Source organism: Strix uralensis, chromosome 28 (genome assembly GCF_047716275.1).
Source record: "Strix uralensis isolate ZFMK-TIS-50842 chromosome 28, bStrUra1, whole genome shotgun sequence".
In the NCBI taxonomy this organism is placed as follows: Eukaryota; Metazoa; Chordata; class Aves; order Strigiformes; family Strigidae; genus Strix; species Strix uralensis.
This window is the reverse complement of record NC_133999.1, coordinates 5979304-5992479: the sequence shown is the minus strand read 5'-3', so window position 1 is coordinate 5992479 and position 13176 is coordinate 5979304. Positions and strand designations below refer to the sequence as shown.

At 45.9% G+C, this 13176-nt stretch overlaps 1 protein-coding gene across 2 annotated transcripts; it reads right to left on the bottom strand.

Annotated features, from left to right (window-relative positions):
- Nucleotides 1-96: 96 nt before the first annotated feature.
- On the bottom strand, nucleotides 97-11460 carry ANXA4 (annexin A4). 2 transcript variants are annotated; one of them, XM_074852219.1, is made up of 14 exons: nucleotides 11250-11460; nucleotides 11069-11164; nucleotides 7147-7203; nucleotides 6134-6209; nucleotides 5629-5723; nucleotides 5244-5357; nucleotides 4983-5073; nucleotides 4238-4317; nucleotides 3779-3835; nucleotides 3255-3348; nucleotides 2657-2752; nucleotides 2146-2204; nucleotides 1731-1853; nucleotides 97-1463 (listed from the first exon to the last, which is right to left on the bottom strand). In XM_074852219.1, exons 3-14 carry the CDS (start codon nucleotides 7147-7149, stop codon nucleotides 1404-1406), a joined length of 948 nt encoding a protein of 315 aa, XP_074708320.1. In that variant the 5' UTR covers nucleotides 7150-7203; nucleotides 11069-11164; nucleotides 11250-11460; the 3' UTR covers nucleotides 97-1403. The 2 variants fall into 2 exon arrangements, with proteins under 2 accessions (XP_074708320.1, XP_074708319.1); XM_074852218.1 differs by lacking the exons at nucleotides 11069-11164; nucleotides 11250-11460 and adding an exon at nucleotides 10549-10882.
- Between the last annotated feature and the right edge of the window lie 1716 nt (nucleotides 11461-13176).

The window sequence follows — 13176 nt, the reverse complement described above, 5'->3', positions numbered from 1 at the left end:
AGAAAACACACCTGTGGAGCACGGAAGATGCTGAAAAAACAAGGACACAGTTCTTTCACCACTACCTCTCCCAGAATACACCATCATGGCAGAATGTACAGAAGTGAATTGTTTATTCATTTGTAAAAAGTCAGCAACATAACACGAGTCATTTAAACACAAAACCAAGCCTGGGTGCATCTGTTAGTCTGTTGTACCGGGCAAGACAATTTTTCTTTCACTGAGCAGAAGGCTTCACTTGAACTAGAAAGAGCTCTCCCTCCTCTCCCACCAAAACAAGGAATGTATCTCCAATTACAGCACAGAGAGCAAGAAAGAAAAGTATTTTATTTGAGGCCACAGAAGTATCTCCTATTCAAGCCAACAGTAGCCTTATTTAGAATAAAATGAGAGACAGAATTGGGTTAGACCATATCAGTACTTGTGCCTTCAAATTCTAACCTCAGCCTGATGCCTTCAGGATTATATACCAACAGCTAAAAAAAATTAAACTGCTAAGCCAACCAAGAATGACATTTTAACCGCATTTTTGTAGTGAAAACGCTCATCTTAACAGGCAGTTGTGTAGTGTTTGGGGGAAAAGTCTCTTCCAGAGGTTGGAAGCCCAAGTCAGGCAGAGGCACAAGAACTGGGCCCTCTAACAGTAGTGTTAGAGAGTGAGATGCAGTGAGCTACCCCGATACAGGGCATCCCAGCCTAAGGCATCACGTAGTGCTGATGAGATGGGGACAGGTCATTCCTTAAAAGGCACCGTTCTAATGACATCACTTTATCCAGAGGAAGGGTTTGTGATATAACCCTGGTGATTTATACTCCCACGAGCCAAGGAAGGCAGACCAACAGTACGGGGCTGCCCCGTAACCAGGGCAGCAAGAGTTTTTTCTGATGTCACCAGTGACATCCTCCCTACCTACATATCTACAGGCAACATATACATAAAGTGCAGCAAGGCTGTTAATGCTCCACACTAACAGAGGGCAAGTTAAGATCTAAACGTGTTTGTATTTGGGATGATTGTGTTTTAATTATCTTGCAAAACCTGAAGCAAGCCTGCATTCTGCGCTCTCCCTGTATTGACGAGGTTAATTTTTCCCTGTACAGCCAAGTTTGCTTCAGTTGGTAAGTTTTGCTGCTGAACGCAACAGCAAAGGGACAGCTTGTCAGGAAATAATTTAGCTTTTATATATTTGGTTACAGCATTCTGTTTAAGATGGGCTTTGCTAGCCCAAATGGGTATTCCAAGCATAAGCGTATCAAGAGGTTCAACCGGAACAGCCATTATCTAACCAGAGCATTAACTAAGTCAATACTCATTGCAATTAATAAGATATTTGGGAAAAATAAAGCAAGAAATCCTTATGATTAGCTGCTTCCCATCACCCAGGCAGTACACCAGGCGTCCTTTAATCCTCCCCACCACAGAGTCTGAGCAGGACTTTCCTGTAGTCTCCTGAGCAGTCTCCCTAGAGAGAAAAGAAAAAAGGAACACAATTAGTTTTACAGCTCCATACAAGGCTGGATTCTTTCCAGCACATACGATTTGTGGTAGGGTTTGTACCCTCTTCGACAATTTAAGAACTAAAAACTTTCAGGAACATTTTCAGTACCTAAATGTAAAGTCTCCTTAATTCCACCTCTTCTAAAATAGCCAGTAGGTGTCAGGTGGGGACCTCTCTCCTTTGAGCTGCTTAGCAAAGACAGGTCTTTGTTTCTAACACTGAAAAGCTTACCTTAATGAAGGAGTGGAGCGATTTCCCATACATGGTCAGGAATTCCCTCCTGATATCCAGCATATCTATTTCAGAGCGGGACACCATAACCCGGATCAGCGTGTTGTCATCTGTTCCCAAGCCCTAAAGAAAAAAAACAACCATCTACAGCTACGAAGCGTGACAGATCAGTGACAGACAAAGGTTTTATCCCTTGGTTTTCTGTGGGATCTGTTCCTAATTAGAGCATTTTTGCATTAATGGAGTGATCCACTAGCAGCTTGCTGCCAAGGAAGCATATTGCTCTGAGCTTCCTGAGGGAAAAGGGGTCCATATAAAAGCTCAAACTTATTTTTTCCACCCGCATTTAGCAGCAGAGTTTATCTAATGCTACTGACTTGAGCATGGAAGGGCAAGGGGAAAAAAAGCTCTTTACCTTCATGGATTTATACAATCTTTCAGCAAAATATGCAGGTTTATTTCGCATGCACTTTACTGTAAGGGAGACAATAACAAGAGAATTAAGGTCAATAAAAACTGAAGGTCTTCCCAACCTTTACAGCACTTTCTCAGTGAAGGTGTTTATTCTGTAAAGATGCAATTCAGGGCCAAGAAACAGCAAGTACAATGCAGACATCCACAGTCAGTGACCTGCTGTAAATGGATGTCTCCATGCCCAGTGCACAGTAATATTTTCTTTAAGGCTTTAATGCTTCCTGACAGCAAATGTCAGCTACCAAAGCATCACTTGGGAAAGCAAATGATATCATCAAGCACTGAGCTTTCTCACCTCTGACTATATCTGCAAAGATAAAAGCACTGTGGCTTGCAAAAAAGACAAACAGTATCTGCCTCCTGAAGCTACGCAAACAGCCAGCCAGGGCAAGATACAATATCTCTAATTATCGAATTACTTTGGAGATGAAGTTTAAAAGCAGGGAACTCACCCACAGCTAACAAAGCATCTTCGAGGTCTCCCGACATCTCAGATTTAATGCTGTCTGTTATGTCCTTATTAGCAATCCCTCTGTATGCATCAAAAACTAGGAGGAAGAGTCAGTGATAAAAAGAGCGAGTGAGATGCTTCAGGGCATAGCGTGTAAACCACCAAGGATCACTTTGCAAGATCAAACTCCTCATACTCTGTATGAACATTGTACCACTACTGTGACATTGTAAGCTAAATCAGGGCTGTCCCACAGAAATCATTCATTTTAATTATCAACTGTCTTGCTAATTGGCCTGCCACTGCTGCTAGCATTTTCAAGAACTGCTAGTTAATGATGGCAGTTAAATGCTTAGCTCTGCCCCAATGGGAGTCACACTTCATTAGCTCCAATTTACAGGCTGGAGCAAGTTGTACTGATGTTTTTCTCAAGTCCCTTTTTGTCTCAGGAGGGAATAAAATGGTCTTAAAGAATTGAATATGACTGGGTTTTAGGATACCTGCTGTCTCCAGAAGAGTTCACAATCAGCTAATGAACAAGTACAAAAGTATTGTCCTCAGACAAGGCAAAAAATCCAGGACACTACAGAGGGTCCTACCTCTTAGTAGGTGGGATCTGTTCCGTGTACAGAGGATGGCCATAAATTGTACCTCATCTGTTCCCCATTTCTTCTCCCCAGCTTCATACAGGCACTTGAAGACATCATGAATGGACAAAGTAAGGTTAATTGAGAAGACAAGGTGTACATAACATGAGATTTTTACTTTCTTGGTGCTTCATATCACAGATATTACCCAACAAATACTACCTAAGCACAGCAACCTTCAAATGAAACGTCATCCCCCCTCCCAAATACCCAGCCTGTCTAGAGACCTCTCACCAGAGTTGCAAAGGAGGCTAGAACCGTTATCCCCATTTCACCAGCTGAGTCGGAACAGTGAAGAGGCTTCTCTAAGGGTCAAAACTGAGAATAGAGCCCAGGTCTCCACCTAGGGAGCTGCTGTCTAGCATAGCTTCAGGCTTCCTGTTCTACCGTCAAAAAAAATGAGGTCTGGAAAAATCCATCATGCATCACATGTACAAGAACAGACAGTTCGTGCAAGGAAGCAAATTGCTACACACCTGAGCATCTTGTTGAGCCAGGGCAGCATCCACATACGTTCCCTCATCTCTATTACCCTGTGGAGATACAAGGATGAAACTCATTTCGCCAGAGCAACTAATGGAAGCAAGTCCTGCAAATTCCCCATTCAAACAAGTTACTGGAGATGCATAATGGGATCCTTAAAATTGAATAGTAGCTTACAAATACAGCAAAATATGGCTCAGATGTGATTTGTACTTCCTTTTGAAATGAGCAGCAATCCACTTTACCTGGGCCATTTTAAAAAGAGCACAGGGCATTAAAGCATACCCAGAGTCGGACTCCTCTCCCTGCAGAAGCTGGGTGTGAAATGCAGGCAAGGTGAAATGCAAGATAAGTGAAATAAAAGCCATCCTGAAACACCTCATCACTGAAGTGAGAGGCGTGTCCGTTGGCAATGAGAAGATTCACCCCCATTTCCCTTAACCTGAACTTACCGTCGCGAGGGAAACAAGGACTCTTCGAAACATGGAAGATGTGTCAGAGACAATGTCCTCCTCAAGGGTACAGCCATATTCTAGCAAGAGCACAAACACATGACATCTGTTAGGAACAGGTCCACCACCTGGACAGTGTTTGTCCACAACATTTGCCAGTCATAAGCTAGGTAAATATATAACTCTGCTCAGGGCTCTAAATATCATAAAATCATTTAGGTTGGAAAGGACCTTTAAGATCATCAAGTCCAGCTGTTATCCCAGCACTGCCAAGCCCACCACTAAACCACGTCCCTTAGTGCCACATCTACACGTCTCTCAAATACCTCCAGGGATGGTGACTCAACCACCTCCCCGGGCAGCCTGTTCCAGGGCCTGACAACCCTTTTAATGAAGAAATTTTTCCTAATATCCAACATAAACTTCCCCTGGCACAACCTGAGGCCATTTCCTCTGGTCCTGTCGCTGGTTCCTTGGCTCAAGAGACTCATCCCCCCTCTCTGCACCCTCCTTTCAAGGAGTTGTAGAGGGCCATGAGGTCTCCCCTCGGCCTCCTCTTCTCCAGACTAAACCCCCCCAGTTCCCTCAGCTGCTCCCCTGAGGTTCTCTCTGGACAAATGGCAATAGTTGTATTGGCTGATTTGCCACATTTAAAGGCTAACAGACCCCCTCTTCACATGGCCAAGCATACACACAAGTGACTTTTCAGACAGTATGATAATGGCTTGCAGTTTGCACTACGTACGACATTTGTAGTTCTCATTAATGCGCCGAATCTCTTCGTTTGTGCGAGAAGCCAGAATTTCAATCAGGCAACCTTCATCTGTTCCTGCACCCTAGGGAATTGCAAAGACAAGATCCAAGATTATAATGACAACTGTTTTGATGTGCAACTAGGATTTTTTTAATTATATGTAAGTTAATAATAATGAATTAAATGTATAATTATGCCATATCATACTAAATAGACAAGAACTTAAGCGACATAAAAGGAAGATTTCAGAACCTTCATAGCCCTCCTCAGCTCATGCACGTCGTACATGGTGGTAGGAGTCATCATACCAACGATCACCCTTTCAAAATTCCCACTCAGCTCAGACTTCAAGTCATCAATCAAATCCTAGAAGACACAGAGAGGAGGAAAGGAGTTGACAGAAGATACAGCCTTTGAGACCAGAACGAACTCATTCCCCACTCTTCTTCATGCTTCAGCCCTCCTTGGATGAACCGTTGCTCTGAAGTGAACAAGACCAAAATAAACTTGGCCAGGGGAAGCTTGTGCTAACCTTACTGTGGTGGAGACTAGGATGTTGTTCACATTTCACCCATAACCCAAAAAGTCTGCATCTCCCAGTTAAAGCCACAGTCACTAATCTCTGAAGACCACCTACCCTGCCAATACTGCTTTTATAGGTGATCAGAACTTGCTGACGTTGGGAAACGTTTAGTTTGGTCAAGATCTCAATGATGGCATCTTCATCTGTGCCTGGAAGAAACCAGTGGAAACCAGTCAGGCTGCTTGCACAAGAACCAGAAGCCTGCTCTGGTCTTGTCCAGGTTGTGCCATTAGCCATCTTCTGTTCCTTACACAACCTGGTTCTCAACAGCACTGGGGACTAGATCAACGTACAGAAGTGCCTCGACCCAGCCGGCGGCATGGCAGTGCCACACCGCAGGACAGACGAGACAAGAGGATGTTTTTGTGGCCAAGACTTGGATTTCCAGTTGCGTTCAAGTCTCAGCCTGATCAAGTCGCTTGATTCCTTTCAGTGCCCTCACAGGGCAGTGGGGCAATGTGAAGGGCCAGACTTCCCCTCTAACAAACCACCAGACAAAACATTCCCAGTGCTCGGGGGGGAAAAAAGAGGGTTTAACGGTGGAGGGAGATCAACTTACCAAATCCTTTCATAGCCTTCCTTAGTGCCTGTGCTTCTTGCTCAGCACTGAAACTTGAGACCCCCTTGATTGTTGCCTAAACCCACAGGAGAGGAGTTATGAAAGGCAGACTCAAAGCGATACATACATACGGTAGAGTTGAATTACAAAAAAAAGAGAATTCAGAAGATGCAAACACCGTGACAGCAAGTAAAGTCCACCCACCAAACAGGAGTGATTTTATACCAGGCTTCCATCCTATACTAAAGAGAAACTGTTCTAGAGGGACTTCCCAGCCACATAAGAAGTAAACCACAGGGACACAACTAAAAGGAGAAAATATCTTCATATAGCTGCCCATGGAGTATCCGGTTTCCAATTAATAATGGCAAGCAGCCTGACATCTCAGTTCAGTCCAGCTGGGGCTTCTTCCCAGCAGTTTTCCATGTAAATCACAGAAGGAGCTGTTCCCATCAAAGCCCTGTTCCTGACTTCTCTAAGAGCAGTCAAGGACCATCATTTTGTAAAATAATGCACCAGGAAGTGCAGTGTTTTACTCAGAATGGTGGTTCACAAACAAGTTTCTCCTGCCTCCTGTCCAGTGCCATTTCTGTGGGACTACACTCTCTCTTACAAAGCTCTCCCTGTTCCATCAAAATCATCAGCAAAAACACTGCTTAACATTTGTGTAGGTGAGACTTTCTGAAACGGGCATAGGGACAACTACCACATAGATGGCTACCTTGCAGGTTGAACCTGGAAAGAATAAAATGCCCAGGAAGTTTATCTGGAGAAATCCATGCTCTTTGAACTAATATCTGATCAGATAACTCCCAAAATGGAAAAGCCTGTATGTGTGGGTCATTCTCCTCTAGCACGAGGAAGCAGAGAGAAGTGATAAACTCACCCCCCACAAAGGGACAGACAGTGACAGTGTTCTTCCTGCTGTGTCCTTATCTGAGCTACACGCCCCTCGTTTATCTGATCAGAGCAAAGGCTTGGCACAGCGTGGTACAGAAAACACACACACTCACCATCACTCTCGTATTGGGTCAATCTGTTATTGTCTGGGTACCCAGGCAGTTAGACAACTGTAATAAAAAAAGAGGGAGTGTTAGTTGTCTTGCAAATAATTAATAGAATATACCTACCCTTACCAGTTAATGAGGCTGGTTAAGTAACCATCGAATTTCTCTGAGGACTAAAAGCCACACTTGAACAGCCCTACTGAACGCCCGTAGCAGCATCCCTGAGTTTCCAGTCCTGCTTTGCACCGAACAAACAGAGGCTGCTTGCAACAGCACAGGGCCTGTCTGAAAGAGGGATGTGGTGCACAAGCAGATGGATAGCACTAGTAATTTAAGAAATTTCTTTTCTAGTAGTGTGACAGCCTGGCTGAGGCTACAAGGAGAGGCAGACTGTGTTGTCCTGGGAGCAAAGAAAGTAGACTTGATTCCCATGCCCTTCAAAACACACAGCTTTGACCCTGCCAGGTGAGACCCTGAGGGTGGATTAGGGTGAGGGCGCCTGCACAGTCCTAACAGCCTTCACAGATACTCCCTGGGAGGCAGAGACAACAACAAGGTGCAGATGAGCATGCAAACGATAACCTCACTTGAGGACTGGGACAGGAGACTTATTCTCCCTCTTACTTATAATCTGCTGTGTTCCACATCTCCTCAGTTTGGTACAATGTGTAATTCCTTGCAGTTTTAACCGACTGTTAAAGCCCTCAGGAGAAAAAAATATAGCTTATTTGCCGTCTCCCCAGTGTTATTTTTTCTGCTCATAATTCTATTTTCATGCGTAGAACCTATACATGAACATACCCAAAGTATTTTCCCGTGTCCCTGGTCAGTTGACAAGATGTCAGGTACTAGGAAAAGGTTCACTTCCCTGCAACTCAAGTTCAACACAGCATGAACTGAGGTTCAAGCATTAAAGCCCTTAAGTAGAAGCAGTGATGCCAGCGGCTGACAACATCTCTCCTTATGCTGTTCGTGGGGCTTAATAGCTGCTATCAATGAGCCCAGACAGTTGTGCAAGAACAGGAGTGTCTTTGCTCATGCTTCACATGACTCTTACAAATCTGGAATACTATCAGAGGGTGCTGTTCAGGCAAGTTAAGTCTCAGTGTGACATTTGCCATAGGTGTGTTACGCACAGGCACTCCCGAGTGCTCTGCAGGTCATCTGTGCCTTATTATACCCCGTGAAATCAGGCAACATATAGAAAATTATTAGTGTTTGCTTTCTTTCATTTGATTATAGATTTCAGTGGCCAAATTATGACCTAGACCTCAGAAAAGTCATCTTTGCTTCTCTCTAATGTTTTACAGAAATATCGAGCCAACTTTACTTGCTTTAGCCAGACATTAAATAATGGCTTTGAACTTCACAGATGTTTTTCTGATGCAGTATTATCGTTCAGTTGGAATATTAGACAGGCTGGTCTAGCAAGTCAATTAGAGGGCAAAAGAAAGGTCAATAAAGAAGGAAAAGTGGGTGGGAGGCAGAAGAATTCTGAGTGCAAGTGAGCTGGCAGAGAGAAACCAAAACATGAGGAAAGGATGCGTGTACTGGATTCAGGGCAAAAGCTCCTGCAATATCAAATTACAACAGAAATGTCACATTGGATATTGACTGTAAGATTCCGATTTCTTCATCCAGCTTAAACGTCACTGGGAATATAAAGAGTAGAGCACTGCAGAAGACAGCAGTGCTAACCCCACTGCGCCATCTGCAAACGCTCTTTTGTTCCCAGTATATTTCTGTGTGTGGTGCCACAAGAAACGAGCCACTGAAGTTACAGGTGGAAGCACTTGGGAGTTCAACCAGGTTCTTCAGCAACGGTCCCTGCCTCTGTAACCCTTTCACAGGTGAAGGTGTCTCCATGAACTGCTCAGGCTGGGAAATTAGATGAATCAAACTCTTCCAGCCACCCCCTTTGCTAGTAGAGAGAGAAAGGAATTGCTCAGTCAGGTTTGCCAGCGCTCTGCAGCTTGACACAATTCCTGGCCTGCAGCTCAAAGAGGGAAAAACAGCTTCAGGATGGGAACAACTCTTAACTCCATGTTTTGAAGAGTTTAACTATGCACGCAAAGAGTCAGCTAGCAAGTGCTAGGTGCCCTGGCTGATCACTGTCCTGATGTTATTTGCTTCATCCCCGAATAAAGGCCTGAGCTAGCTGGTACAGTAAACCTGGCTTAGGACAGGCTCAAAACACTGTGGACAGATGACAGAGTGCAGGTGTACGAGGCATCCCTCTCATTATTCAAATTTTTTCCATGGATGACCTGTTCCTGCCAGGCTTTATCAGCTAATCAGGCAGTTATAAGTCCACATCAATGTCCTCCAAAAGCTGAATCCAGAATAAACTTCATTTATCAGAAAACAGCTGAAACTATCGTGTGTGCTGGCCAATTCAAATCGAGGCTTGCTCTGAATCAAGTTTTCCTGACTGTGCACAGAGCACACAGCTCCCAGCAAGCAAAGCTCCCAACAGCTTAACAGGATATAAACCCCGGGTTGTTTTGTTTTTTTTTTTTCTTTTTCCACCCAAGTTTGAGCTCATAGACATGTTGCCAGTCCTACACTTAGGATCTGGAATGGAAAACCACCGCTTTGCGACCCGTCCCCTTGCAAGGCAAACATGGGACTTGTTTGACTAGTTCTTTCATTCCGTGCACGTTTACTCGAACACAAACCCACACCCTGCGCCAGATCAGCTTTTCCATGGCTCTGCCACCGCCAGCTGTTTCCAGGATAGAGCCTGCTCCCTCCGCAGCTGGATGTGCTTCAGGGAGGCAGAGTGCCCCAGGGGGTAGGTCTGGGGCTTGTAGCAGGGCGACTGACTCTGATCCCAGCCCAATTTGCAGCTCAGGACAGGATCTCCCTTCTGCTGGCAAGCCCTGAGCCAGCTGAAACACCCCAGCACCTCCCACACTATGACCTTTGCCTGGCCACTGCCCTCAAAAGGAATAAAAATATAATACTGAGTTAGCAGAGCCTTGTACTCCTCGCTTCAGGCTGTGCACCCACCCAAAGCCGCTTCCCCAGGCCTCGGCCATGCCCTCCACACCCCAGCATCCAGCGGGCAGGACGTGCCAGCTTGGCCACGGGGCACGGCAGAAATAGGAAGCCAAACCTGCACTCCTTGTGCCTGGGAAGAGGCAGCCATCTTCCTCCTTCCCACAACCCACCTTCCCGTCCTTCCTCACCCCAGGCCTGTGCCCTCCAGGGCTGCCCTAATGCCTTGACATCGTGGCCCCAACGGGGCATCCGCCCAGCCAAGGGCTGTCCCACTCGGTCACAGCCGCACCACCAGCCCCCGCTCTCTGACAAGCGGGGACGGCATTTGGCATCTTCCCAGGCACCTCTACCCACGCAACCCCTTCCCCATGCCAAAGGGGACCCCCCAGTCCATTTGGCACTCACCTGCTGTCCCAAGCGGGTGCCTTGGCAGGGATGGGGAGATCTTTGCTCAGCTTGCCTTGGATGGCAAAGTCCCCGCCCTGGAGCGGGGTGGGACTCGGCGGCGCAAAGCAGCTTTTCTTGCACGCCTGACAGGAAGGCAATCCAGCCCTGCTCCCCTCCTTGGCCCTTCCGTAAACAGTTGGTTGTAATCCAGAGCAGGGAGAGATTCCCCAGGGAGCCTCACGCACATTTAGGAAATGCACATTTGGGGTTACACCGGCAGCCCTTGCAAGTGAAGGTGGCCTGGCAGGCTCGGATGGCTTCCACCCTCCCCTGTGTTGCCTGTAAAATTCTCTGGGAACTGAGGGGGGTCTCTGACCGCAGCCGAGCGAACAGCCAGCATCTGATTCCTCACTTTATGCTGTGGTGTAAAAGGGCATACCCAAGGGGGGAGCGAGGGGGACGACAGCGTGGAGCACACAGGCAGCAACAGCCTTGAAGTCCTGTTCCTCCCCCTGTGGTGTTTGTGGGGATTTCTTACCTGTATCGTGCCTCCTTTGCTCCCACAGCACCTCTCCAGGTCTTCAGTATCGTTCCCCCTCATCTAGGAACTCTGCATCACAATCAGCTGTGATTTCTGTAAAAGCAATTATTTTCATAAAGATTTTTGCCCCCACTGCCCTCAAGACAAAACACTTCAGGCAAAGGGACTTTAGTTTTACCCCGATGTGACACTGCCAGGGTCAGCCTTAGGCAAGATCATGACGCTGACAGAGGGAAAGCAACCTTCCAGTAATACGTATCGTGTCTTCACTGTGTTTATCCTCAGGGACCTTGGTCTCCTCTGATGCCAAAAGTACAGTTATTATAATGGGTAAGTCAACCCTCTCAGGTTCTCTTTTCCAGCTCATATGACAGTTATATCTCATCCCTGTGCCTCTCTGCACATGCTCTTTTGCTGGAAGAGACCTAAATTTAGCAGCTCGGATGAATGCAGGCTGTGCTCCAGTGAGCATGTCTGTGCAGCTGGCTTATTACAGCTCCCGCTGCAGCTCAGTGTCCCAAAAACAACCCCAGAGAGGCCAGCCAGGCAGCATCTACTCACTCCCTGCTGAGGCAGGGGGACATTGAACAGAGGGTAACAGAAGAACAGGGTTCAAAGCCACGAGCACTCTCCTTTTCCATTGCAGAGTCTCTTTCCTTGCAAAATCTGGCACTTTACCCTGACCAGGATTGAGTGTGGGACTAGTACATATTATCAACAGTCACTACGGAGAAACTCTTCTCTTTCCTACATCTGTTAAAGTTCCCATTCTCATCCCTTCCTCTCACGTCAGCTGTCTCCTGCTCTGGGCCCATACCCGCTCATTTTAATCCACCAGCAGGAGAACTGCTGTGTTTCTCCATCTCATGTTGCCTGTGATTTTTTTTAGCCTATGTATTTTCAAAAGCTTCATTCTTCTCTTTGCTTTCCAGCCTCTTCAACCCCGAGGACTGGACGGCTCCGACACTGCAGTCAATGGTATATGCAACAGTAATTATTTAAGACCACAAGTTATTAATCTTATTTGGAAGTAATTTACCCTTTAAATATTGCACCAATCCTGCCATTCATGATTTGCATAATTTAACCTTTTCTTTCCCCCTGGGAAAGGCTCCAAGTAGAGAGGAATATTTGAAGATGCAAAGTGTTTGTGTAGATGTTTTTAGCCACCCAGAATTAGTCATGGAATTAGTCATGTAAGTGTAGTCCATTCAGAAGCCGGATCCTGACCCAACACGCGGCTGAGTTCCCTATAATCTTGGCTGGTTATGGATGTTGGCTCTGTAGCTATCCGATTCAGACAATCACGATTATTTGGACCAGAAAGGAAAAAAAAATAAAGTACAAAGGTTTCTGATCATGCTGAGAGTTATCTGACCTCCTCTGGAAGGTGGATGGAAGGTCAGGGGATTTAGGGCAATGGTTGTCTGCACCCTGTTGTACCTTGCTACAGGAGCTGCCCCCTTCAGGAAGGCGAGGGGTTGTTACTGTAGGAGAAATTTCCTATATAAGGTTCAGGAGACAGAGCTTTGTCTCTCCAGGAGCCCTTTGCCTAGGGTCTGCTCAGCTTTCAGCATGTTGTCGCCATCTCTTAAAGGATGGAAGGGCTATGGCTGTCCTTAAATATCGCCAGCCTGAAGCACTGTCTAGCATAGCTTTGCTGTCCTCGCATCAGAAGAGGGACAGTTAACGGACAAGCCCACAGTTCCTATCAGTGTCGTAACACAGTGCATTGCCTTTCTTTTCACTGATATTTCCTGTTTGTCCCATCAATTATTTTAAAATCCCATGTTAAAAAGCTCTCCAAATCCCCAGGCTTTACTCGGTTGCATACCTGTTCTGTATTCCCTCTCCATCCTGCTGTTTTCCCATCTCTACAAAGACATAATAAAAATTAAAGGTCACAGCAAGACAGGGCAGTGTGCTTTAAGTAAATAAATAGAGCTCAAGCAGCCAGCTTGTTAAGCAGGAGGTATTTATTCTAGGTCCCACAATGAGAACATAGCTGAACCTCTTGGAAAATGGCAGCATTTGTGTTTTTGCCCTAAGGACCTGGCCTTTTAAATTTACACCTGAAAGGATAGAGGAGCCTGGTGCTGGAAGAA

Coding starts and splice junctions, on each gene's coding strand:
- ANXA4 (XM_074852219.1), bottom strand. Junction 5,074..5,243: donor AGCTGAGGAGGGCTATGAAG/GTTCTGAAATCT, acceptor GCAATTCCCTAG/GGTGCAGGAACAGATGAAGG. Junction 3,349..3,778: donor TGGCTCAACAAGATGCTCAG/GTGTGTAGCAAT, acceptor GATGTCTTCAAG/TGCCTGTATGAAGCTGGGGA.